Source organism: Coturnix japonica, chromosome 4 (genome assembly GCF_001577835.2).
Source record: "Coturnix japonica isolate 7356 chromosome 4, Coturnix japonica 2.1, whole genome shotgun sequence".
In the NCBI taxonomy this organism is placed as follows: Eukaryota; Metazoa; Chordata; class Aves; order Galliformes; family Phasianidae; genus Coturnix; species Coturnix japonica.
In genome coordinates, this window is record NC_029519.1 from 16,137,729 (window position 1) to 16,165,437 (window position 27,709).

Here is a 27,709-nt window from a genome sequence, read left to right on the forward strand (position 1 = left end):
GCTGTGGGTTGCATTGGGGGCTGTTGGAAAGGCCATAGGAAAGAATGGATGAAGTTGAAGAAGTGCCAAGATTGAAATCTGTCATTAGTGCATGATGTGCACAATCTCTTTATAGAAATAACTTAAAGAAGAGGCTGAGTTTAAATGCACAGTGATAAGATACACAATCAATAAAGCTTTATTTTGGGAAAATTTTAGGAAGGTCCTGATTGATTTATTCTAGCATAAAACAGTAGTGCTGGTCTATATGTAGATGATCTGATGAGCTACTCTATGGCAAAAAATGTGTATGTTTGGTGGCCCTGCTAGGCAGGGGGGTTGGAACTACATGATCCTTGAGATCCCTTCCAACCCGGGTCATTCTGTGATTCTGTGAAATGACCAAGCTTTTGCAGACAGGCAAAAACACAGAGCCCCTGTGTCAAACTGTTGTCAAGTCACCCAAAACATCCATGATACTCTAAGTGAGCTTATAATTGTGGTGGATGATAGAATCAAGGAGGCAGAGCATCATCATGAAGTGTAAATAGGTGGCAGTGGCAGTGTCTGCTGCTCCCCCACTTGGGGTTGAGATGTCGGATGAGGTGATGTGTGTGGGCAGTGTGATAGGGCCAGGCATTTGAGTGTTTCTTTCTGCACAACAGGCGCACATAGGGCTCCATACAGGCTCCCACAGCAGGCTGGGGAGACTAGAAAACAAGTGTGAACACCAAACAAAGCAGCGTTCTTTGGCGATGAATGCCTGATGTTTGGCCAAACTTAGACGTGCTTTTTTGACTGCTGCGAGGGAGTCAAGACTAAAATCGCTTTGTGAGGAGCCTTTCAGGCCTAAGGCCGAGGCCTGGCCCCGCGGGGCCTACCGGGAGCTGTAGTCTGAGGCTCGGAGGGCTCCGGTCAGGACTACGGCTCCCATGGCGCCTCGGGGCGGCGGTGGAGCTTGGCAGCCGGGCTGCGTACGTGGGAGCGGGAGGCGGCGGCTGGTATGGGCGGCGGCGGCGGCGGGCGGTGAAGCCGCCAAGATGTGGCTGAAGCCCGAAGAGGTGCTGCTGAAAAATGCCCTCAAGCTGTGGGTGCTGGAGCGCTCCAACCAGTACTTCGTGCTGCAGAGGCGGCGGGGATACGGCGAGGAGGGTGGAGGCGGGCTGGCAGGTACTGCCCGGGGCACGGGGCTGGCGGTGCGTGGGCCGCTCCGCCTCGCGGGGAGACTCGGTTGTTTGTTTGCATCTTCCTCCCCCCCCCTTCCCTTTATAATCGCTTTCCTTCCCCTTCTCTTGCACCCTGAGCGAGGGGCTGAGGTGGCAGAGCTGAGGCTCTGGGCTCGACTCGGCCCCGGGAGACGGCACTGACACAGCGACAGCATCGCTGTAATGTACTTTATTTCATGAGAACTAATGGTGCAGAGCAGAGTTCCCAGGTTTGGTTGTTGTCTGTATGGCATAATGTGCTGCGGGGACTCCGGGCACCTCTGACGCTCCAGCTGGGAGGAGCTGAGTCCTTAGGAACCCGCGTGGCATTGACCCCTTCAAGGGGAAACAGCACAGGGATGTGGAGTCACGTTGGGATGTCGCAGAACCAAAGGTGTTGGAAGGAACTTATGGAGATCCCCCAGTCCAACGTACTCTGTTCTGGTTTTACCCTTTACCCGTTATCTTGTCGCTGAATGCTACTAAAAAGAGCCTGGCTCCATCCCTTTGGCTACTGCCCTTTAGATGTTGCACCCCAGGGTACCGCTGGCCTTATGGCCGCAAGGGCGCACTGCTGGCTTATGGCTGGTGTGTACGAATCTTGTCTGGCAGCATGGTAAGATTTATCCAAAAACTGTGACTAAAATGAAAGAATGAGATGTCTGTGTCTGTTCTTCTGCCCTTACAAGCATATGACAGCATGGAAGAGCACCCAGCTGGCGTCATTCCTTTGCTATGCCTTCCTGGATGGTGTTGCGTGTTTTGTTTCTATACCTTTTCTGTTTGTTTGAGGTTCATACAGAGCTTCTATTTGCACAGGTTACTTTTTAGTGAGCAGAAGCAGAAGGAAGGTGTTCCTAAATTAAGATGGTAAATAACAAGGGTTAGCAGGAGAAGTGGAAAATAACGTGGTTAGATTTATGTTTGCAGGGATGAAAATATTCACACCTCCTAGGTATAAAAACTAGCACCGTTTGCTACGCCTGGTTTTAATTTCTTAGTGTTGTGTGTGACTCAGATAATTAGTGCTTACTTCAGTGCCTTGTGTCTGTGCATAGTGTGGTTTACAAGTTGGCCACTGTGGACAGAGATGGATCCTTTGTGCTGGTTTTGCTTAGCCTCGGTCCTCTCTGCTTTTATACACCTGCTTAGTTTTACATTTCATTCTCTTTTCTTCCTTAGACCTCACCTAAGGCTGCAGATACTGTAACCTGTTTGACTGGTTCTACTTCCTGGTGTTACTCATGCATGGAGCTGTCACAGAATCTTCTGCCTGCAGTGCAGCTGTGTGGCCCCGTCCTCCAGTCCTTACTGTTTTCTGTGGAGCCACTACAGGAGATCAGCTTAGGCCTTCTAGGGTATATTTATAAGGATACAGATAAACAAAATGGTTCGTGTAACAGAGCGCAGTTACAGTGACAGAAAACTGCTGCTGTGAATGCACATGCTGCACACAAGACCTAATGAGACAGAATGTGTTGATCATAAAGACGTTGCTTCAGTTATATATATTGCTTGGTTATAGGACCTAAGTTGGAAGACAGGTATTCTGGAGTCAAATATGGAGTCATATTTGTTGTCCCAAAATACCAAAATACCAATCTTTCCCTGACGTGCTTTAGCTTTTTCCCTTCTGCTCCAGTGTACAGCACAGCTGTGAGAGGAGAGACACTTACCAATAAAACACAGGGATGGGAATAGTCTTCCCTGCTCACTGAATGTGCTGTGCTTGAAAAAAGAGAGATTTAGGATGTAGGGAAAAATCCTGACTCTTCAAGTCCTCGATTTCCGGCAGCAATTATCACTATCCTGAATCTGTAGAAGGTCCTTGATGCTATTTTTGCTTTTTAGAGGATGCAGCTTGTTGTCTGTGTCACTGGTGGCTTAGAGTGCTGGCATAGGAGGCTGGAGGAAGGGGAGACAGAGCTAGGCTTGTATATGTACTATGAGGAAATTTATCTGTTAAAAGGCATTACGTTAAAGAACACGTTAACATGGTGGGTATCAGTAGCAAGGAACTTGTCTCACACAGAACTTTCTATTGGATCAATTAAAAATGGTACTTGGTGATCTGATAGGGAATTCATTTTAATGGGAATAGCAGGGCAGGAGGGGAAGCTTGGGAACAAGTACTTTTACATATGGCCCTGAATACACACCTTTGTTTATTAAGCTGCCACTGTCTCACCTGAGCCATAACCACTGACCAGAATGTACGTTGTAAATAGAGATGAAATTGTTCTCACAGGAGACTTAAATGAACCTGTTTGGGTCTCTTGCACTGCATTGCCTTTAGGGTTTATTTCCCTTTTTAATGCACAATTTATTAACAGATTGACTTTACCATCAAAACAGCTGAACAGTTCATGTGAAAGCCATCGCTTTTTATCATGTTTATGTTTCTTGTGAACATACAGATGCTGGTTGTCCCTGGGGACGTGGTACTGGCCAGCACTGTACTGATGAGGCATCTCTGCCTGTAAGGAGCTGTAACACTCATATCAATATTTGATGTCCAGTAACACTTCTAATGTAGTAAATCAGGAGAGTGATCCGGTTTTAATTTCATCAATTATTGATCTCAGAGGTACTGTTAGGCAGCAGAGGAGCAAACAGGCTTGTGTCAACTCTGCTTCAGAGCAACAGCACTTCTGTAGGGAAAGCAAACAGCAGGACTCTCTGGTTGTGTATAGTGAAATAGAAGAACACAGCAAAGTTGCTCCCAAAGGACTAAGTGCTGGGCGGTTATTTTCATCTAACAGATAGGCGTTATTGCCATCAATTGGTACAAGTGAGAGCACAATTCATTGCTAATGTGTCCTGGTGAATGTCTCTGCTGCAGAATACCAAGGATACAATGCAAAGCACGGTGCTGGCACATTGCTTTGTGTTACCATTGAGTCACCCACACTCAGCTCTGAAGGTTTGATGTGGGTAAGCAGGTGGGACTGCCAGGTCCTTGCAGTGATGCCAGTAACTACAGCTGTGTAATGAGCTCATCACCTCTGGAGTATTTATTGTCTGAAGCACTGACCTGCAGTTGGGTTGTAGACAGAGCACTGCTGACCAGTGGAACTACTGAAATGAGCAGTACTGACCCGATGCAGCTTATTGTGCCTAAAATCCGATGGCCTTCCAAAATGATGAGAGTGCTTACAGCACTGAGGAATGCTGCTCCCTAGTGTGCTGTCACACTCATTCACACAAGCTGAGCTGATGCATCAACCTTAGCAATGGTGACTACTGTCTTGGTACCATGTATCCTAACAAAACTCCGATTAGGACAATTGTAAAAGATAATAAAGTATCTGCTAAAGCAGAGCCAGGTTTGTGATGAGCTCAGTGTTGTGACTCAGTAAGCCAAAGCTCTTAAAGCAATTATGAACGTTATCTATTCAATGTCTGACTGTAGTTTGAAGTTACAAAAAATGCTAGTTTTCAACAGGAAGGCACAGTCTATGAATTGCAGGCAATGCAAGATAATAGTTTTGATTGATGCAATTTACTGGTCTCTGGGTTCCCTTTGTGGTTTTTATTTGTTTCCATTTTTTTAAGACAAGGAAAATCATTCTGAAACGTGAGTAGTCACATTGATAGGTCACATGGGGTCTGTGCTGGAAGCGGGTCTCAGGGAAATCATGTTCAGAGGATGACTGCCTTGATAAAACTGACAGGTCTTGCTTTGCTTCCCCTAGTACTCACAACTGATACTTTCCTAATATGAGAGGGGAGTAATGGAAGGAGAGCAGAGTGATAGCATTGCTTTTATTTTCACTGCTGTTGTAACAAGGTTTCCTTGAGCATCAGGATCCAACAATTTGTATTTCTTTCTGTGTAGATTTTTCTTCTTCTGTTAGAATTTCTTGATTCTTAGCTTTAAATTCAGCTTGTAAGATCTCTGGGCTGTCTCACAGCTTTGTTATACTCAGTTATAATGAGTTTGCATGCCAAGATAAAATGCATACTAATTTTCTCAGAAAATATAGCGAGAGAGAGGAGAGAGTGTATCTCTTTTTGTTAGAGATGAAGTGTGTTTTGTTAGTATTTTGCTGTAAACTGTTTTTAATTGGAACTAATTAAATATCTAGGGGCAAGGAGGTAACATGGTCATTGTATCTGGTATGTATAATCTGTAATGGAGTAATGCACCTTATTTAATACGCTCACACGTGACGGCAGGATGAAATCTTCATGTTCCATAGTTTATAGTGGAGTCCTCTGGTAGACTTGATAAAGAAAGGCATTTTGTAGCCCAGTGCCTGGAGAATGGGATGAACGGGAAAGCTTCAGTCTGTATAGGGAGTGTGACATGGTGTTCTCATGTGAAGATAGTGCACGAGATTTTCATAGATCAGACATGATGTTTTTACAGTGTCCCTAGAACTGTTTCCTTTGCCTGTAAAACAGAACAGCAGTAAGTGACTAATGAAGAGGCAGTCCAATTTCTGCTTGTGCTTATTAAAGGCAGGGAGCTACCATGTTCCTTCTCAAGTTATCCTCTGGTTTCCCATACTGGCTGGCTATTGCTTTCATGGGCATCATCTCAAACTTCTTCACCTTCAGTTTGTGTTTATAATGGCTTTTGTGTCTATAACAGCTCTCCAGCAGCTTCCTCTGGGAGCACTTTTCATTTTGTTCATTTGTGCTTCTTTTTTTTTTTTCTTTTTTTTTTTTCCTCAGAGTTTATTACAGGATACATTTTCACTTGGATAACATTCCTATTCAGTAAGAAAGGAACTGGGAGGTAAGCGTGCATTTCAGAACTTTAGTTTTACCAGGCTCCTTGTGTTTTCTTCAGGTCTTCTTGTGGGAACCCTGGATGCAGTATTGGATTCTACATCGAAAGTGGCTCCATTTCGTATCCTGCATCAGACACCAGACTCACAGGTCTACTGGTCCATTGCATGTGGTATGTACTATTCTTATAGAAGCTAAGCGAGTTTATAAAGTGAAAAGTCAGGATGCAAAGGATGGGCTGAATCTTTTGGTTGGGTTAATCCTCTCACATCGTTGTTCATTCCAGTGACCTTCACATGGTTAAATATTACTTGGTAATGATGTAGTGATGCTCAGGATATTTCAAACCTGAGATTGACAGTGGTTTATGGTTCCAGGTTTTCAGAACATACCTATGGACCCTTCATATGATAAGGTCAGCTTGCCTGTTTTCTGCAGCAGTCTGTGCAGTACTGAGGAACTGCCTTAATGCTCTCTTGGAATTGCAGGGGCACAGTCTTTTATTTTCTAAGCTGCAGAGGAGGTCTGTAACTTGACACAGTTCAGGATGATGTGGAAAAGTTGACCCTTGAGAGTATTAAGTCTGCCATAGATATAAATAACAGGAATTGCCTATCTGTTTTTTTTTCCCCCTACTTTATCTTTGTTAAAAATGAGCCAGCCTTCCCATCACGATAGCAGCTGAATTCTTCCTCGTATCTGTTACTCTTAGGGTGTAAGAGGTTCTTTCTCTTTTGCATGTTACGTTATTAATCGGTAGCAAATGGAAAAGAAAATTGACCTTGAAAGTGGAGTACATGACTTTCTCCTAAAGCATCATTATGACTACGTTGATCTTGTTGTTGTTACTGCTTGTTTTAAATTCTGCAGCTTCCCCTAAGAATAAAGTGTAAATTCCTTTATACAGGCTGCTGAAATACCAAGTATTCAGAGAGACTTCCATTTCAAAAGTTGAGAGAACTCAGTTCTTCGCATGCATCATTGTTTTTTCCTCCTCAGCATGGTCCTGCCTTTATACTGAAACTAAGATAGTCATATGGTCAGATGACAAATGTCACTGTTGTAGGATTAATCTATTTCTTAGGCTTATTAAAAACTGTGGAAAAGTCTATAATTACATTTAAAAAAAAAAACAAACACACAAAAACAACCCACATTTTAGTTCATTTTTTTCCATGCTCTCAGGTTTTTTAGTTAGTTTTGTTCTATACAAAAGTAAAGAACCCAAGTCTGGACTTCTCTGGTCTCACAGGCATCCAGACCTGCGGCAAAAGATGAGTTTTGAAGGAAATAGAGGTGCCACTCTACAAACACTTATGTAATAGAAAGAATCACAGTAATGGAATGACTTGGGTTGGAAGGGACCATAAAGATCATCTAGTTCCAGTGTCTTGTTGTGGGAAGGATTGCCAACCACTAAATCAGGCATCAATTGAGGGCCCAGGGCCCATACAATCTGACCTTGAATGTCTTCGGGAATAGGGAATCCACGAATTCTCTGGGCAGTGTCTTCCACTGCTTCACCACCTTCTGAATGAATAGTTTTCCCCAGTCATCTAACCTAAATCCTCCCATCTTTTAGATTAAAACCATTCCCCCTTGTCCTATCACTTTCAGACCACCTAAAAACTCAGTCTCCCTCTTGTCTGTAATCTCCTTTGAAGTACTGGTAAGCTACAATGAGATCTCCCCGGATCCTTCCCTTCTCCAGCCTGAACAAGCCCAGCTCCCTCAGCCCAAATAATTCTACCAGTAAATGCTGTGCTCTTGTTGCATTGAATTTTACTGATTTCTTTATAAACCTTCATTACTTCACCTTAAATAAGCAATTGTGCCTTTTCCTGTTTATAAAATTAAATTAGCTGCTTTATCAATTACGCTTTCTTCTTTTCCGTGTTTGGCTTAATTGTTTCTGCATTTCATGCTGCAATGCTAATTGGCTCGTATTTGTGTTCTTCAAAGGCACATCTGAGGGGCAGTTGTCAGCGAGAGAACTGTTAAATGATTTAATATAATTCATAACATCTCACTTAAGAAGGGCAGCATTAGAGATGAGATAGAATTTGAATGGCTTCTGCATTGACTGTAAGTAAAATTGTGAGACTTCTCCAGAAGAAGTCAGAACAAACAGTGTCAGGATATTAAGAAAGATACTTTGATAAATGCATTGGAAGTGCACTCTGGGGGATTCTAATGGCCCCTGAGAAAATGTGAAAGGTAATCTTCACCCTAGGACTGAATTGTTACCAGTTCTGTGCTATGTAAGTATACTTTAGAACAAAAGGCTTCACGGTGTAATTATACTTTATCTTATAAACCACATTGTTCCTTCTGTGAAGCGAAGAAATGGAAAAGATTGCTTTCTTTTCTGGTTGTGTACAGCGAGGGTCTGAAACAGTACTGCTAAATTGTTTAAATGTTTAGGAATAGTTTCATCTTCAGTGTGTCACATCTGTGCCTTTGGTTCTTAGAATGACTCAAATAATTGCTCTGCATGTGTAGTCTGAGAGGAAGAATTAGGTTTGATTTCATTACTTCATTATCTTCATATCATTTTTCAAGTGTCATTGCAAATGCAGCATACGTAGCACAGCCTAACTAACAATATATAGAGCAATTTCTGTTCATTCCCAACACTGAATCTTGTCTCATCTCTATGTTTTGTATGTTCCTTATGGCTCCTGACAGCAGGTTTTTAAGTTATTCCTCTGTCTTGTATGTAACAAAAGAGAAGGAAGCCTTCCTTAATTCCTCAGTATTGGAGTCCAATAGGGTTCAGAAGAAAAACAGTACTAATACTGGAGATGCCAGATGCTGCTTCAGGGGTCGTTCAGCTGAGCCTTTTGTCCTGGATCAGGTCTGGTATATATGGTTTTTTATCTAGGGCACAGTTTTGCTTCTGTCCTCTTTTAGAATCCTCTGACTGTGGAAAAACATTGCATTGTTTGGAATTAGAATGTAAGCAGAACTTTGTTATATAGATAAAATGACAGCTGTTTCCTGAATGGTGGTTGGCTAAGCTTTAGTGTGATTAGAAATCTAATTAAAATGTGACTTGATAGAAAACAAGATAAAACAATGACTTGTACCAAGCACAAGCAAATGTTTGTTGTAGGCAGCATAAACAGTTGTTTTATGTATCCAAAGAGAGAGAGAAATCTTTGCTACCATCCTGGCTGTAGAGATGCATGCAGTGATACAACCTTACACTTGTTAGAAGAGTTTGTGCACCACTGCAAATCCGAGGCTGGGAGTTCTCCTCTGGGAAGTGCTGTGGCTGAGTGATCAAAGCCAAGGGTATCAGAAGCTCTTGTTTCATTTTCTTATTAGTTTCTGAATGTGATCTCATGTGTTTCCCATCTTCGAGGGGAGCATCCTACTCACTAACATGGGTGTGTGCTGGTGATGCTGCTGAGCTGAAGGAACTGTCAGTCCCAGTCAGGCTTTAGCATTGAGCCACAAAATGTTGACAAAGCTGGAATGCTTCTAGGGGTAAAGGCCAGAAATACAGCTGCATAAAGAGCCTGAAAGATAAAAACACATCAGCATTTTGGTGTGATTTGGACTTGTGGATTTAAATTAACCTGTGAACCTGAAATATACTGAATATTCTCTTGATTAATGTTTTTCATGAAGTAATTAAAGTCACTTCTATCTTTCTCCTTTCCACCAGGAGCCAGCAGAGAAGAGATAACAGAGCACTGGGACTGGTTAGAACACAATGTTATGAACATTTTATCAGTATTTGATTCAAATGAAGATATTACAAGCTTTGTCCAGGGGAAGATAAGAGTAAGTAGAAGGCACATGACACAGTTGGGAAAGGCTGAGTATTTTTTTTTCCTCTAAATGTACACAAATATTATGTACCATGTAGACAGCACTGTGATATTGTATGCTTCTGAGTGAGTAATATGTTCCATTGTTACTGTTTATCTACCACATAGTTAAGTAAAATTGTTTAACATAAGTGATTTCTTTTTGATAAATGGTACACTAGGTGCCTCTAGATAGTGGTCTTGAACTGATAATATACTATTTCACAATAATTTTGGGAACCCCTAGGAAGTATACGAGAGTCCATTTTGCAATTACTAAACATTTAGCCTTGAAATTCATGTGATTAAGTGAGGAAGATACATTGCTTTCAGATAAGGAAACCTGAAGATGTGTGTCATGCTGAAGCTGTATGAATCTGAAGTAGCACATGTGATCTATAACCTGTGTTTTGATCCTCAGACTATTCTTCAAGTTGTAAATCCATATGTGAAATTACTGTTCTCTTGTTTTAGGGTTTGATTGCTGAAGAAGGAAAAGGCTCTTTTACAAAAGAAGAAGATCCTGAGAAGTTTCGTGAAGGTCTTATGAAGTTTGAAAAGTGTTTTGGATTACCAGAGCAGGAGAAGTTGGTTACCTATTACTCATGCAGCTACTGGAAGGGCCGTGTGCCTTGTCAAGGATGGCTTTATCTTAGTACCAACTTCCTGAGCTTTTACTCATTTTTGCTGGGAGCAGAGAGTACGTAAGGCTTAGCCCCGATGCTAAGCCTAGTCCTTTCATGTTTTGCTGTATATCTTTCGCATGTGGAGGTGTTTTTCTTATGTCTTGAGGAAGAGCTTTGCCATGTGAGCAGGTGTCTAATTGATAATCTGTTAAAGTAGGGTAGCTTACGTGAGTCTGTTTGCACTTTGCAGTTTCATATTACAGCAAAACAAGAAGACAATATAGACTTGTATTTTCATAAATGGTATGTCTTGAATGTTTCTTTCTATAAAAATCATTCTAGTGGAATTATTTAGTAGGAATTGTGAAGTGAGTCGTTTTGGTTTTTTTTGGTCCTTGTGAATTTGTAGCCATTTCCAAATGAGTTGTGATCTAACAGTGTTATGTGATTATACTTTCTAGCACTAATGCTTTTTTGATTCATACAAGAGTAGCAGCTATAGAGACGTTACTCATATCTGCTTATATTTGTATTTTCAGTAAAGCTTATTATCTCCTGGGATGCAATATCAAAACTTGAGAAGACTTCCAATGTTATCCTGACAGAGAGCATTCATGTCTGCTCCCGTGGGGAAGATCACTATTTTTCCATGTTTTTGCACATTAATGAAACCTTCCTTCTCATGGAGCAGCTGGCAAACTATGCTGTTAGAAGACTTTTTGATAAGGAGACTTTTGAAAATGACCCAGTGCTTCACGACCCCCTGCAGATCACCAAGAGGTAACTGCTTATAATCCATCAGTTCTGGACTCACTGCATTTTTAGACAAAGGGAGGAGAATCCTTGTCTGAGGGAGATCAGTAGATGCTGGCAAAGATGGTGTTCTCTTAAATAACTGTCTCGTTCAAATTTGGGATCAAAGGCTTTCATGACTTTGAAACCTTTTATTGCTTTGCAGTATCAAAGCCTATATGAAGACACAAAGTGGTCAAACCTTCAGAACTGGGCTTCAATGATAGTTTATAGTAGTTTGTATTTTTAAAAGACATAGCAGTGTTTAGGAATAGGAAATCAAGAATGGAGCTTCAGAGTCTTCTCAGTGAGAAGGAGAAGAATAAGTGATTTAAAATGCATAGGTACGTAACTGCATGGCTTTTCTGCCACTGGAGATAAATGATAGAGTCAGTGAGCTACAGGCTTTCCTCATTTATGGCCATTTTTAAGGCGGGGAGATAGATGTGTGTGTAAACAAACAGATGGTTTAGAGTCCTTCCTTCTCAGGAAAGTGTGATTTCTTGTAGTAAATGTATGATTTAATTTCTATTAAGTGGGTGTTTATAGGTCCGGTCCTGCACTTTGTTGCCTCTTCAAGTAAAATGCTGAACCTTCCAATTGACGCCATAGGTTTTGAGGGTGCATGACGTTTTACTGTTTTAAATAGCCTTTCTGCAAGACATTGCAACTTTTGTATTTTTAAGGATACTTTTAAAATATTTCATTTTTCTTTTCTCTCTCCTGCCTTGTTTTTTGTTTTGTTTGCTATTTAATCTAGAGGCCTAGAGAGCCGAGCCCACAGTCAGCAGTTCAGAGCGTTCTTCAGGCTACCCAAAGAAGAGACTTTGAAGGAAGTTCACGAATGCTTCTTATGGGTTCCTTTCACTCATTACAATGCCCATGGGAAAATGTGCATTTCAGAAAACTACATCTGCTTTGCTAGCCAGGATGGCAGCCTGTGCAGTGTCATCATTCCATTAAGAGAGGTAATGCAAACTATGGTCAGAGCCACTTATACCAGAAGATTTGCAGTTGTGTAGCGTACTGTCAGTTGATCAGATTTTCCTTAGAATAAGTTTAGTTTACGTGGATGTCATGATTTCCCTCTACTTTTGATACTATATTTAGTAATACCGCTTATAGAACTACTTTCACGTTTTGACTTTGTCCCCTGTGTCATTCTTGCCATTTCCATTCACTCCCATTTTGTAGCTGGGTACAGAATCCAGTTTTTTCAAGTAGTACATATATTAAAAAAAAAATGCTTAATTTTTGAAGTTGAGTTAAAGTAAGATTCTCGAGATAAAAAGGATTGGAAAGAGCAGAGGATCTTGATGATAATTGTTCTGTTTCATTCTTAGCTCTGTAGTATCATTCATCTCTTTGCAGCAGTTGAGAAGTGCTGTCTGTTCAAACATCAGTAGGAAAATGCATTGACATTCTTCAGTGAACAAATAGTAGTGCTAGCTGGTAGTCTCAACAAGCCCAACAAGGACTGTATTGTGAAGGACAACTTTCATAGTTCTGTAGGGTGCTGCAGATAGACTGTGGAATCATATCTAGGAAAAAAAAAGCCTTCTCCATCTCTGTCCCGACTTTGTGCAGTCTCTGACATTGCCACATTTCAGTCTTATAGATAGAGATTTTTTTAACATTTGCTTAGAGATTTTTCAGCGGCATCCAGATATGTGCTACAGTAGCTTAAAAAATTAACCAGGATCTTTAAACAGTCTTGCAAACAATAGCAACATCCATAAGCTGGGGGGGGGGAGGGAGGGGAATGAAGAGACTGTGTTAATGGAGCTAAATTATCTCCTTGTAGTTTGTCAGGCCCTCACTATTTGTTCTACAGTACCACGAAGTTCTTTCATTTAGTCTGTCTTCCTTTCCTTTCCTGTAACAATGTAAAAACAGCAGTGACAGCCGCTCTAGAAATTCATTATTATCTTACAGGTATGTGCGTTATTAAAGTGTATTAGCTTCTCTAACGTGTAGCTGTTTCACGATAGCAATTAAAATCAGCTCCAGCCATCACATATTATGACAGCTGTCACTGAGTTGTGTTCTCAGTGGAAATTAATTCTCGTGAAACTCGATTCGTTTCATTACCTGTCTGCTTTCTGGTGGTAAGATAAAAAGTAACAGCTCCAGCAGGTAGGAGGTGGCAAGATTTTCAAGTCTGCTCCATGCTTTCTGCTGAGAAAAACCTTTTCGAAGATGTTCAGTACCTTGTAGAAAGCCGATGGCGTGATGCTTACTGCCTTGTATGAGAACGGCTCCTCACCACTAAGCTGTAATATAGCCAGTTCATTATTTACATTACTAATTCTCTTTGTGTGGTGCCTCATTCTGCTGTTCCATGTACGTGTGTATTTTTAATAGTTTTTTCTTTTGGAAACAAGGTGGTAAAATGTGTTGGGATGAGTTGCATCGTTAACACAACCTTGTCTCCCTAGGTGATAGGCGTGGATAAGGCTGACCCAGCCAACAGAGGAGTCAACATTAGTACCAAAGGAAAAAGAGCTTTTCGTTTCACTGAAGTTAGAGATTTTGAACAGCTTGTCACAAAGCTCAGAATCAAATGCAACGCAACTTCAAGTCCGCAGCATATAACCACAGAGGTAACTCTTCAGCTAACACTAGTTTCTCATTAGCTACTCTTAGAAATAAGGTCATGTAGTCTCACTAAAAGTTTAATGTATGGTTATCTGTGTTTTTGGTGCCATGCACTATTTAAGTCTGAATCTTTACAGAGAGGGTCTGCTTTACCTCTAGATAACAAGTTGTCTCTTTTTCCATTTTTTAAATTGTGTTCCCATTTCTTACCTTCAGCCCCTTTACTTAAGAACTGAAGCCCATCAGTCTGATAGAAAATAGGTTTTAAGGCGTGGAAAAGTAAATATTTCAGTGCCCACGTGTGGGAGAGCATGTGAACAATGATGTTACTGTTGAATGCATTATTTTTTGGGTTCTCTTATATTGTTTTGAAAAGCATCCAGGTTCTAATGCTGTTTTCAGAATGCTCTCAGTATTTCTCTGTAGTTCTGTAAGTGCCTCCCTTGAAATTAATGGTGTTCTTTTGACTTGATTGATGGTCCAGTCTCTGCCTATTACCATATTCCTATTGAAGAGGTGTCCTTTCATGATTAAGGTTTTGGCTGTAGAGGTGATTTGTACCAGAGTCTTGAGGCCTGCCTGTTCAGAATGGGGACTGCTTTCTATTCATTTATTTTGGAAGTCTGTTTGTACATATATGAATTGTATGCAAGGCTGCATTTTAGTACAGAATTTGGTACCTGTAAATTAATCTGATAAGCAAAGATAGTCTAGTAGTGGCATTTATAACTTCCATTGCTAATACCTATTTATTTATTTGTTAAGGTTGCAAGTAGTTCTGCTTCTGACAGTGCAAAGGATTTTGATGAGGTACCACCAAAGACAGATCTGAGAGATAACAGCAAAACTGTCAGTACAGAAGCCCTAATGACTGTCTACCATCCTCAGGATGCCGAGAATCTGGACCCTAAAATGGTAAGAGATGAAGTGCCCAACTATTTTCGGAATCTAACTAGAAGAGACTTAAGCATATTCAAAACATACTCCAGCAAGGCTGCCGATTTCTGCTGTGGCTTTGCCAGTCTTCTTTCATTTGCGTGTTCTGTATTTTGAGTCCACAGGGTTCTTCTTCATGGCTGTATTCAATTTTCTGCTCAACTTGTTTAATAATGATACGCCTCATCTTCATGGAGCTAATTCCTCCTGCTCTTCCAGCCCCTCAGGGAAGAGCAGGCTGTTTCGTGATAGTGAACATGTTTCGGAGCTATCTGAATTGTCAAGGTGCAAAGTCACTACAAAGTCTTCGGGAAAAGGAAATTGTTATCAGGAAACTTACTTCATTTCTTAATTGCTTCATTCTTTTATGCATCCATCCATCAACACCACACTCATAATATATATTATTTTTGCAGTAAGATGTACTATTTTTGCTTCTCTGTGATGTGTACAAGAGGACAGAAGAGTTTCATTTTGCTTTCAGCAAAGTTAGGCAAAATTAGGCAAATTCAGATGTGGAACTTAAATATTAGAAGTATCAGAAAATAAGCACTCCTTTGGTAGGTATAAAAGGAAAACAGGTTCTGAAATTGTACTTTTTATAGTCCAGTGGAAAGAAGTGGCAAAATTTACTTTCTGTAGTTTGCCTTTAATTGCTTTAACAGTATTAAATATTACTGCTGCAAGGGTAGAAAATACAGTGTCAGTGTTCACCCTGTGTGAGCACTGGAGTCTTTCATGGGCTGCAACCTCATACGGTCAGCTGTTTTACATTAGATTAGTTGAATTGCTCTTTAGGAACACAATTAATAGTTTATTAGAAGTCTTGTACTCTACAAAGGACCTATTTCACTGCTGCCATGTTTTTCACCTCCTTCTCTGCAAGTAAAATGCCTGTAGCTTCAGTTATGTTTAAAGTGGGAATTTCTGCCAGTTCTCCCTCTGCAGGAGGTTTTACTTACATGGCTGGTGCTGCTGAAGTTCAAATGCGTACACAGTTGTCTTGTATTTTGATGGTAAATGCTGGCTTGCCAAGTGTTCTCTCTGGTTGATAAATATTTGATTAAATGTAAAACCAATACGGGTGTGTTTTCAGCTGTTAGTTCCCCATCTTAATCTAACTCGACTTCATTCTCTTGCAGTTTTTCCTGATTACTGATTCTTTCCCACTGCTATTTGGAGCTCGTGTTAAATAAAAACAAACTGAGGAGCAATTTAGAAACAGTGGCAAAACAATGGTGCTGATGTCATGTCATCACTGTGTGCTTTGCACCATTTGTACCCACCCTGTTCCAAATCTGTCAACTGCTGTAATGTAACAAAGTGTGATGAACCAGAAAGAAAGGAGAACAGCCTGCTTTCTCTGTTGAGTTTCTGTGGGATGTTATCTTGTCTGTATCAGCGTTAATACATTTTCATTGCTGTTAGCAAAGAACAGTTCAAAGGCACATTGAAACTGCAGAATGTTGATTTATCTGAATAATTAAGCAGATATCTGTAACAGTATGATTTGACTGTGCAAGTAATCACTTGCTTAATTACACTGCATCATCATGGCCAAATGCTTGTTCGTTAGAGCCTGCAGATTAGCACAGAGAAAACTGGAACCACGCAGAAGCAATCTGAAGTGTTTCCTCCTATTTTTCTTGGTTTTCTACTGCTTTCACTCAATTTCACCTTTTTTTTTCCTCCTTCTGTTAATTTACTGTTTACTAAGAAAATATTCCAGGAAGCAAAAATAAGAATACTTTAAAATAGATCCAAGTTATGATTAGATTTTTGTGTATGTATCATATAAACGTGTATTTACATGTAAATAGCTGACAAAGAATTTTAACAAGAGCCTCTGTGTTTTTTTGCCACAGGAATGATATAAAATGATGAGTTTTGTTTACCCATTGTGTGTTTTTGGTATGCATCAGAACTACGATGACAGAATTTATCTGCGTATTTGCACTGTGTCCTGTCCCTCTAGTCCAGCACCCCCTGCTAACAAGGGTTCTCTGCAGTAGGCTCTGATCTTCATCAGTGTTTCAGATAGCAATACTGATATTAATGCTGCTGTTTACAGTTTATGTGAATATAACTGAGAGAAAAGTAGAGTTTTCTGAAACATGAAAAAAACCTTTCAGTATACATAATAGTCTTCTTTTTATTTAATATTTCTGTAGTTGAAAGAAAAAATGAAGGAACAGTCCTGGAATATCCTTTTCTTCGAACGAGGTCATGGTGTCAGTATGTTTCGAACCAAGAAGACTCGAGATTTAGTTGTAAGAGGGATCCCAGAGGCCTTAAGAGGAGAACTCTGGCTGCTCTTCTCAGGTACTGCACAGCAAGTATAATGGATTCATTTTGTGGGCTATATTATATGGATGTTCTTGTTACTGACTGACCATAGTCTGACAAAAAAACCAACAGCAATAAAGCTCTTTCCTGTGGCAATTTGTCTAAACCTTTCTGAAGGAAGAGCCTTTAAAATATGTCCAGCATTGATTCAGACGAAACTTGTGTCATCGTCTTCTGCAACAAACTCAGCCAAAAAAACGACTGTGTGCTCTATTTGCAAACTTCAAGGGGACAGTCAGTTTCTGCAGTGCCTCTACTTGCTAAATAACAAAGTGTGTTTATGGGCCTGTTTTTCTATTGTTTTAAGCTTTCTGGGAGGATGGTGTTCCCAGAACAACAAAAATAAGTGTTTTCCTAGAAGAGAATTTGGCTCCAGTATCGGTAGCTATTTGTTAGCCACTGTTGCTTGGTTTAGAGAGTGAACTTTCATACGCATAGGGAATCTCTTGCCTGAACTCTGAGTATACTTTGGTGAGTTCCTGCTGTAGAACATACGTGTGTCAGAGCAGAGGTGAAAGGAAGCTTTTATTTTTTTTTCCCTAATGAAACAGGAAATAAAGTAAGTCAAAGTCAGTTTTGTAATGGAAAGTAACTTTCCTCCAAGCCTTATTTTCTTTTGCTTTTCTGTTTCTATTTTGGAAGAATGCCATTAATTTCAGTAGCAGCTGGAGGTATCTCAGAAGTCACTAGAATTCTACAGATGGCAGAAAATGGTGTAGATGCTTTAGTATTGTCCTCTAATGCTGTTCATTAATATTTATTGTCAGGTGCTGTCAATGATATGGCTTCCAGCCCTGGTTATTACACTGAGTTGGTGGAAAAGTCCTTGGGAACATGCACTTTAGCTACTGATGAAATTGAACGTGATTTACGTCGCTCCTTACCTGAGCATCCCGCTTTTCAAAGCGACACAGGAATTTCTGCGCTCCGGAGAGTTCTTACAGCTTATGCATACAGGAATCCTCAAATTGGATACTGTCAGGTACAGTAGTTTTGAGAGCCTAAACATGAGTTCATCATGGCAGTAAAGGGTACCTCATAAAATCAATCACAGAAATACATCATTTTTTTTGTTCTTATTTTTTGTTCTTATATATTGCTTATTTCATCCCACCGTGTCACATGAGTGTTGTACTTGAATTTGTTGTTAAACACCACTATCTCCATTGCACTTATGCCTGCATTTCTACTAGACTTTCAAAATCTAAAGACATTTTTATGTAGCTTAAGTACTACGTTCTGAATTTGATAATATAAATATAGAATCCTTATACCTAGTAGGGCTGCAGGTTATCCTAGAACTCTAAACACGTGGTATAAAAGGCCTTCAGAAATATAAACCTTAACAAATGATGATACAGTTGGGCTTTCCCCCTCTTTCCTCATACTTGTTTCCTTTCTTGTGTAAATGTTTACAGGCAATGAACATATTGACATCAGTACTTCTGCTGTATGCTAAAGAGGAGGAAGCTTTCTGGCTGCTGGTTGCTGTGTGTGAACGGATGCTACCTGATTATTTCAATCGTCGAATCATTGGTAACATCAGTCTGTCTTGTAATCTATCTAGAGCTGAATATAATGATCAGTCCTTGAGAACAGTCGTAAGGAATGAGCTGAAGCCTAAGTAGTAACCAAAGAAATTGTGGCGCATGGTTCAGTATTGTAAAGTAGAAAATGGGAAGTAACAGAAAACATCCTAAGATCCTTCTTAAGTGAGAGTGGGTATGATTTCTCAAATACTATTGTTACTCTAGGGATAACTACTCAAGAAATACTTTCTTAGACTGCTACACAATTCTATTGGAATTAAAGCTGCAGTTCATTTTATTCATTGGAACTTAGCCAGCTGAAATAAAAGAAATAGAGTTGTTCCAGAAGCAGACAGCCTAGTACTAAAGCTTGCAGGCATATATGCTAGAAGAAAATTACTTGTGAGGTTTCTCTCTCATTGCAGAGAGGACACATCGGCTGACAGGGGAATCAATGGCAGTAGTCATGCACATGCAGGAGTGCCAGCATACTTTACAGAATGCAGAAGTCCATGTGTAGAGTGCATAGCTTCCATCACAGGGAATGGAGACAGTGGTGCCATGCAGCTAGGTCTGTGTTTGCTTTTACAACAAATTGCATTTGAATAGGAGCTTGATTTCTGGCCAGTGCTCTGAGAAAAGTACACTTCTCTTTATTAAGACTTGGGTGGTGGTTTTGTTATCCTCTCCCTGCAGGTGCCTTGGTAGATCAGGCAGTATTTGAGGAGCTCATCAGAGTTCATCTGCCTCAGTTGACAGACCACATGATGGGCATGACTTTTTTCTCCTCGGTCTCTCTCTCCTGGTTCCTTACCCTTTTTATCAGTGTGCTGCCTATTGAAAGTGCAGTCAATGTGGTGGACTGTTTCTTCTATGATGGAATAAAGGCAATCTTGCAGCTGGGACTTGCAGTGCTGGAATACAACATGGATAAGTTGCTAACTTGTAAGGATGATGCAGAAGCAGTGACTGTTCTCAACAGGTATCAGTGTATGTCTTGTTCTTAAAAGCAGCGTAACAACTGCTGTAAGTGCAAATAGATGTGTGGGGCAGCAGGGAGACATCTAGCCAAGAATTCCAGACACTTCGAAGTAATTAAATGCTCATATCATGTTGAAATTCTGGAAGGGATGGCTGGGAAGTTTGCCTGGGTACTCTGAAAATCCCGTCCTCCTTTAAAGCTTTACTAGAATTGCTGCAAATTCATGTGTTTTAAAGTAAGAACTATTGTTATTTTTAACTAAAAGATGACTTTGCATGATAAGCAGCTAGTCTAGAGAACACTAAGACTGTTCCAAACAGTTCAGACATTCACTTAGTAAGAAAATATTCTGCAGCTCACTTCTTGTAGTTTTGGCTGCTGGTTCCTCTGCTGCTAATGGTGGATAATAGAGGGGGGAAAAAAAATGATGTTGAGGACAGCAGTGACCAGATAGCTGTTTTATATTAGCATTAAAGAAAAATTCAAATACACAATATCAAGTATGTTCTTAATTAATGCATTATTTGCATGGTTTTTGCTTGACTAGCTGCCTAAATAGCTGTTGCTGCTCCTGTGATTGTGTGTCAGGGAGTGTTAAAACAGAAACCCTGTGCTGAGACTCTGCTCTATGAGTCATGAGTTTGTAATCATTATGTAGTGATAATAAGAATTTCCCTTTAGCCAGATTTTTAAGTGTTGCATGTTTGGATGGGGTATGAACTACGGAATTAATGAGGGAAATGTATTTTTATGTTAAGTTACCATACAGCCTGGTGCTTATTTTAGAACCTAACTGTGTTTGTTTGAATTTTAAGCACTTGGAAGCAATAGCGGTAAGAGCACATTCACTCGGTTTTTTCATTAATTAAAATATAAAATCTAAAAGCAGAGTGAAGTTTTAAGCTTCACTTCAACTGAATAAACTGCCTCTTCCACCTGACACCCACTATTTTGGTGATCATTGTGAACTTCTTTTCAACTTTGACTTTTAACATTTTCTTTGGTTGCAACACTTCCGCTGCACACTTAATCCAGCCTGCAGCGTTCTGGTGTATTTATAAAATGATGGCAGTGGTTTGTGTCACCTCCAAAAACAGGAAGCTGTCACTCCATAGACAGTTGTTTCTCAATACTGGCCAAAGAGTTGGCTGACCTCCATGTTGGAACTGTTTACCCTGGTTATGTAGGTGTGATAAATAGTACAGATCGGGCATGACTTGGCTTATGCATCTGAGGGAATTAAGACTGCCTGGGTCATAGTTCAGCCCAAGGCTCCATTCCTCCCCCCTGGTTATGTAGCACACTGAGAACCAGGGGAAAGCCAAGTGGAGGGGGCTCTGGAAGCCTCTGGTGCAGCTTCCACCTGCAGAAAGAATTATCATTAGCAGTAGGTCACGTCAGCTGTGTTGCTATCTAACCGTGTCTTGAAAATTTCAAGGCTCAACAGCTTTTTCTGGGTTGTGGGTTCCTGTGTATGTGTATCAGTACTACTGTTGCATCAGTTTTGTACTATTCATGCTGATGTTCTTTGCTACTTTTGCACATTGAGGTTATTTTGCTATTTATGCTCGTGTTTTTTCGGTAGATGCTGCTGTTACTATTTTGTTGTGATAATCTGCTTCCTACTGATTTCTTGCTTCACGCAGGTTTTTTGACAGTGTCACCAACAAAGACAGTCCTTTGCCTCCAGCTGTGCAGCAGGGCTCCAACCTCAGCGATGCGAAGGGTGACCACCCAAAAGTGGACATTACTGATTTGATCCGAGAGTCAAATGAAGTATGTGTTCTTGTGGGTATGTTTTTGCACCCCACGCAGTGTTTACATTGTGCAGGCTACATTGTTCAAACGAGTGTAGGAAACCTCTCTAGAGTGGTAGGGATTACAGTGTGCATTTTGCTGAGGCTCATTGAAAACTGTATATATTACAAGATAGATTTGTTTTTGTATTTTTTTGTTTGCTAAGATGTTCTGAGTGGAGTTCCCTGGACTCGTCATGGGTCGTGCATCTTTGTCATCCTTCATTCACTCTGATAGCGTGTCTAGTAGTATGTCAGCTCAATGACAAACAAAGCACAGGAGAAACAGCACTTGTGTTTACTCATTTGAGTCTGATTACATTGCAGATGGTGATAACATCTGACATAATGTCTGCTGCAGGAAACTGTACATAATTAGCTAACTGTACTCGTGAAATGGATGTTTTGGGATGTGCTGGGTGAGGAGGATCAGTTGGGATCTTCTAGCATTTCCTTTCAGTATGCTGCTTTGATTTGGGCAGTGTCTAGCTTTGCAGTAGTGGGGGGGATATAGATCTAGCTTCTTGTTCTGTCCTCAGTTTTAGATCAGGGTATTAATCCATTTGTAGATAGGTTTCTCCACCATCTAGAGTTCTCTAGAGTGAACTTCAAGCCTGACAACATATGCATTAGACTTTGTCTTCCCATACAGTGAACTGCGGTTTCTTCTCTTCCTTCACCAGTCTTCTAAACACTTTGTTTTTTAAAATTGCACTATTTATTTTTTAAAATTGCACTAGTCTTGATGTGGTAATAAATGATTCCTTGCTCAGTTTCTGTGGTCTTCCTGTGCATCCACACTTGTATTTTGATGCAGAAGAGACAAAAATACCTGCTTAGATGTATCTAACAGGAGTTGTTTTCATAGAACTGTATTTTTCCTCATAGAGATACGGTGATATTCGGTATGAAGATGTTGAGAGTATGCGCTGCAGAAACAGGCTTTACGTGATCCAGACATTAGAAGCTACAACCAAGCAGAATGTGGTGAGTAACTTGAAAAACAAAACCCTTTCATCTGGTAAAATCCCTTCATTTTTGGAACATCTTTAGAACAACTACAATTTCCAAAGCCAAATAAGTCGCTTTGTAGGCTGAAATCCCTGTTGTCTGCAGGGTGTCTGTTAGCTGAGGTTTGAGTTGTGATGTTTTCAGTCTTTGAATCACAGCATGACCTTCTGCTCTCATTACAAATGCCATAATCACATACAGCTTCTAAAAGCTGGCATAACTTAGACATTTTGCATTGATGGGAACAGGCTGACCTACATTTCTTTCTTCTGTTCTTAAATTGTTAATGCATTTCTCTTTGAGACATAGTGCTACAGTAACACAATTAATTACTAGCATTTTTTTCTGTTGGAAGCTATCCCAAATGTCACCAAAGAGATTATTGCACTGCATTATTGTCAGCATTCACCAAGTGTTGCTTCTTGTGTCTGTGGTGTGTGTGAGTGTGTGGTAGTGCATGCTTGGTGTAGCAGCTCTTCAGCTACCAACACCATTCTTTTATTTCAGGCTTCTGAATGAAGGTAGGGGTTGCAAGGTACTTCCTTGGTTTGTCTTCTTTTTTCATTGGCTTATTTGCAGTAACTGGTAATAATAGTGGTCTGCTTAGCAAGCAGTGCTTTTATCAATAGTAGATGTGGCTTGTAGCAACCAATACTAAATGCTGTGTATTGAGCTATGATGTTATCTGTTATATTTCATTTTACAAAACATACATCTTGTGAAGATGGGTACTGGTCTTGTTTGAAAATCTTGTTTGTTTTTCTTCATCATTTAAAAAATGGGGATTCAGCTTCACAGGTAAGGGCTGGATGTGCATTTGTCCATTATAAAGGAAGCTGTATATATTTGTTTTATACTAGTTTTGAACTAGTTCATTATAAATAGTCTAACATTCAAGTTGTATCTCTTGGGTTTCACAGTGTAGGCTTCATGTATGCAAATGATGTGACTCTCTTTAAGCTCCCTTTTTAGGGAGAATTTATTTCTCCCATTAATCTCCTTCCAGTCACCTTCTAATTCCTTTTAAGAAGCAATTCTGTTCTTACTGCTAATTATCACATATGAAAACCTGGAAGATTCAAACCATCTTTTTTTCGTAAAAGTGTATGTCTCTCACGTTTTATGGGCTTATTCCATGAAGAGACTTCTCATTAATTTTTTCTTAATTTTGTTTCAGCTGCGTGTTGTGTCTCAGGATGTAAAATTCAGCCCTAATGATCTTGATGAGCTTTATGAATTATTCAAGGTAATACTCCATTTTCTCAAACATCCATCCTAATGGTGGACAGAATGAAGGGTGTGGAGTAGCTTTAAGTGAGGTGAAAGCTAGATTCAATATGTTTATTTTACATCTGTTAAAAGCAAACTACATAGCTGACTCCCCACTTCTTTAACCCAGATAAATAATTGTTTATTCATACAATCTAATATCTATAACCTTCCCTTTGCAGAGGGAACACTTTCTTTCCTGCTATTGGAATGTAAATAGTCCCGTTTTAGAACACCATGATGCCAGCCTGCCGTATCTTGAGCAGTATCGAATTGATTGCCAGCAATTCAGAGTTCTTTGTCGTCTCCTGAGCCCGTGGTCGCACTGTGCAAACAGAGACTCTATTGCATTGTGGACATTCAGACTGATGGATGAGAACTGCCATGGCCTTATCAACTTCAAACAATTTTCCTGTGTTCTTGGTAGGAGAACAACACGTATACATCGTACACTCACAAGGGATCTCCATTTTGGAAGTAGACCGGAGTGTTATCACCTCCCGTTCACTATATAGCAAGTTTAAGGAGCCTCTTATTTTTGGGTCAGATTGTCTTGAACTGTATTGAAGTAGCTAACAGAGAGCTTTACAAATTAGTAACTTCTCTGAAATGTTAATCCCCCTGGAGGGTAATCTCTTATTTGACATTATATTTAAATCCAGCTTTACTACCAAAACCATAGGAAAGTTAGAAAATGGCATGACCTTGTGGTTTTGATGATAAATGCTTCCTCGCTCTGTAGGCCGTTTCATACACAGATCATGCGCGATAACCGGTGCCTCATATCTCTGGGGAACTGAAAGTTTTCAAAGTTGCTACTCTGTTCCTTTCATCTTGTTTTCAAAGCTCAGGAGTAAAAATAGGAAAGGCAAATGCTGGGAAGACTTTGATGCTACGTTTCTTTGGTGCTGTGGTTTTATTTCAGTAAGTCACAGGCATCCTGTGCTCTGTACTTTCTTCTGTAACCCCAGTGTTAGCTTGTTACAGGTGTTTGCAATCTAATTAGTGAGCGTGCTTTTGTGTTTCACTGGGTATTCAGAAATACTTCATAGGATAGTGTGTGAAAATTTTGTAGCGTTCTTTCCTCAGTGTAGGCAAGCCCTAGGCTTAGTTGCAGCTGATATTTCCTTAAGCTTCATCTCTAGTTGCACTCCATGTAGGACATGACATATGTCCTGTTCCAGTGTCTGTGGATTGTGGTTGTGTAGGTTAAGAGGGCACATTAAATCTTGGTCCAGTTGAATAACCTGTTTTCTTGTCTCAAACAGATACCATGTATAATGGAAGCTTCACTGACAAACTCAAGCTTCTTTTTAAGTTGCACATCCCTCCAGGTTAGTAAGAGGCTGTTTCTGGTGGGTTTGTTTGGTTTGGTTTTTTTTAGCTTTTCTTCTTTTCCTGCAGTCACAAGCTCTAGCTACAGTACAGTCCTGTAGCTGTAATACAGATGTGTGGTTTTTTGCTGGGTGATGTACACTTTGGGAAGTACTTCATACACTCAAACACCATTCCCATTTTGTTTGTAGGGATGATATATAAGTCTAAAGCTTTTGCTTTTTCTCCCTCCTCTGGCAATGCTTGGGAGCTCCAAAACCACTTTATTCAATTATTTATTGCAGCTTTTACTGAAGTGGAATCTCTAAGCCCTTCCAAAGGTGTTGATCTTTCAAAAGAAGAACTCATCCACTTCAGTCAGCTCAGTGGTAAGTGTATGGCTTTGCCTACAGAATATTGGAAGGATTCTGTTAATTATCTCGTGGTGAAAAATGGGGAGTTTTCTTCTGAAACCCTCCAAAATCTGGTTTGAATTTACCTGTTCCAGCAAATCATGTTACTATTAGCAAGAATCTTCTGTGAAGATATTCTGTAAATAGCTCAGTTGTCATACAAAGCAGTGCAGAATTTGTGGGTAACCATCTCACTTCACAGCAGTTTTTTCTGTAGCCGCATGTGGCTTCATTATGAGCATCATTTAGGGGCCATTTTGTTGGCATCTGCACACAGAATAGTGATGTTCTGTCCTGAGTTGGTTATGCCTGATGAATGAATTCCAAGGCTGCAAGTGTTTACTTGAAATAGAGGAATATAATTGGTCAGCATTTTTCATCGTAGTAGGAAGACTTTCTGTTACAGCAGTTGTTGAAGAGGTGGCCATTGCAGTTGGGGGTGGAAAGGGGGGGAAGGGGGGATTTAAATGTATGGAGTTGGAAAACTGTTTGGAAGAAAGACCCTCTTTGACTTTTAGAAACTATCCAAAAATGCCTTATCCACAGCACATGGGTTCTATCTTCAGTGCTGCTCAGTGCATGGGCCATAAAGCATTCTGAAGGTTCTTTACTTGATAGGGCTGACTGTCGTTTTTTGCAGTGTCCAGCTTTGCAGTGGCTTCTGTTTTTCTGTTAGAAGATATCCAGATTTTGCCACACGGTTTCTTTGTGGGGAGGGTCTTTTGGGGTCTTTCTCCTTAAGGAAAGAATTTTAGATAAAAGGAAGGTGAAACGTTGTTGCTCCTGTCTCAAAGCAATAACTTTTTTTTCTCTTCTAAACTCTAGTTTCATCTGCTGGGGATAGTCTTGAAAGTGATGCTTTGAAGAGCAGCCCAGAAAAAGGTAGAGAATGCTAAAGTCTTTTGTGGGAGCAGTGCTTGGGAAGTGCATGCTGACAAAGTACACTAATTCACATCATCTCCAGCGTAGTGCTAACATTATAACCACTTCTGTAAGTGTAGACCTGTGGTGGGAGGGAGTAATGTAAACTCTGATCCTGGCCCCAAAGTTCCAAAGGAATGACATGGGGGATGCAGTTGTTCTGCTCGTGGTATCTCATGGAAGCTCTCAGTTCTTGTTTGCTCACTTCATTTTTACTTATTTATTTATTTATTTGGTCAAATAGGGAAGGGCAAGGTTGATATTCAGGCCTATCTGAAGCAGTGGCAAGATGAACTTCTTAAAAAAGAAGAAAACATTAAGGATTTGCCAAGAATGAATCAGGTAAAACCGTCTTGTGTCAGAGGATCATGTGCCTGATCTTTTTATTTCTGTATTTCTTTTTAAGTTCTGTTAGTATTTTTCTAAAGGTTTCTTAGGATCCCTTAAGCCCCAAACCTTCACATTTTCTAAACTACTTTAACTGTAAGCTTACTGTAGGCTGTAAGAGGGGGGCTTTCAGGTTTATCAGGGTCCGTGACGATGCTGCCAGTAGAGCAGTTTTTGCAGCAGGGGCCCAACAGCTGCAAGCAGTGGGTTGAGACTGCAATGCGTAGTGAAACAGGAGAGTTGTGTCGCTGTTCTCTGAATAGTCTCCTCTGTGTGTCTGTTTAGTCTCAGTTCATCCAGTTCTCAAAAACTCTGTACAATCTATTCCACGGAGATCCTGAGGAGGAACTGTTGTACCGGGCTATAGCAGTGGTTACCAGTCTCCTGCTGAAAATGGAAGAAGTTGGGAGAAGGCTTCAGAGTCCCACATCACCAGTCAGAAGTCTGGCTGCCACATCAGAGGTGCCTGCTGAAAGCTCTCAGAAAGGACAGGAGGAAGGCAGCTCTGAGCAGACTGAAGGCAGCGGAGAGCAGGGTCTGAAAAAGAACCACGAATGGTCTTTTGCCTTTGAACAGATTCTGGCATCCTTACTGAACGAACCAGCCTTTGTGAGATTCTTTGAGAAACCTCGTGAGGTAAAAGCTAGAATAGAGAGCGCTAAAAATTTACAACTTAAAGAAAGAACTAGAATGTAATTAACTTTGTCTTTGACTCTGAATTAACTACATAGAGCACTAGCAGATGAAGGTTGTTACTATGGAAATCGAGTACGTTGTTTACATAGGCAATGGGGTTTGAAGATTTAGCTTTAAATGTCAGATTACTGGTATGATTTCATGTAAATAAAAATAGTTTGAAGCACAATCACTTTCTTGCATTGTTCATAAGTTTCGATCCAAGCAGGGGCTGAAGGATAAACTCCCCACTGTACTATTAAAATAGGCAGCTTTGGTAGGAAATACTAGATGTGACCTGTGACAGACTTCTCTGAATGACAGCTGTGCACTCCCCACGTTCATTTCTATTCCTGTGATAAATGTCATGACTTC

The 27,709-nt window shown here is 40.4% G+C and overlaps 1 protein-coding gene across 4 annotated transcripts; it reads left to right on the forward strand.

Moving 5' to 3' along the window:
- The first annotated feature begins 930 nt into the window (after nt 1–930).
- On the forward strand, nt 931–27,527 carry TBC1D8B (TBC1 domain family member 8B). Of its 4 annotated transcripts, XM_015860784.2 has the most exons (21): nt 937–1,149; nt 5,983–6,093; nt 9,595–9,713; nt 10,214–10,439; nt 10,905–11,145; nt 11,918–12,125; nt 13,596–13,760; nt 14,521–14,670; nt 16,863–17,013; nt 17,805–18,019; nt 18,456–18,573; nt 19,263–19,548; nt 21,195–21,324; nt 22,233–22,331; nt 23,533–23,601; nt 23,807–24,047; nt 24,893–24,958; nt 25,244–25,327; nt 26,177–26,233; nt 26,517–26,614; nt 26,945–27,527. In XM_015860784.2, exons 1-21 carry the CDS (start codon nt 1,020–1,022, stop codon nt 27,353–27,355), a joined length of 3,375 nt encoding a protein of 1,124 aa, XP_015716270.1. In that variant the 5' UTR covers nt 937–1,019; the 3' UTR covers nt 27,356–27,527. The 4 variants fall into 4 exon arrangements, with proteins under 4 accessions (XP_015716275.1, XP_015716273.1, XP_015716274.1 ...); XM_015860787.2 differs by lacking the exons at nt 23,533–23,601; nt 23,807–24,047; nt 24,893–24,958; ... (2 more) ...; nt 26,517–26,614; nt 26,945–27,527 and having other exon boundaries at nt 933–1,149; nt 21,195–21,340; XM_015860788.2 differs by lacking the exons at nt 22,233–22,331; nt 23,533–23,601; nt 23,807–24,047; ... (3 more) ...; nt 26,517–26,614; nt 26,945–27,527 and having other exon boundaries at nt 933–1,149; nt 19,263–19,550; nt 21,196–21,313.
- The last annotated feature ends 182 nt before the right edge of the window (nt 27,528–27,709 follow it).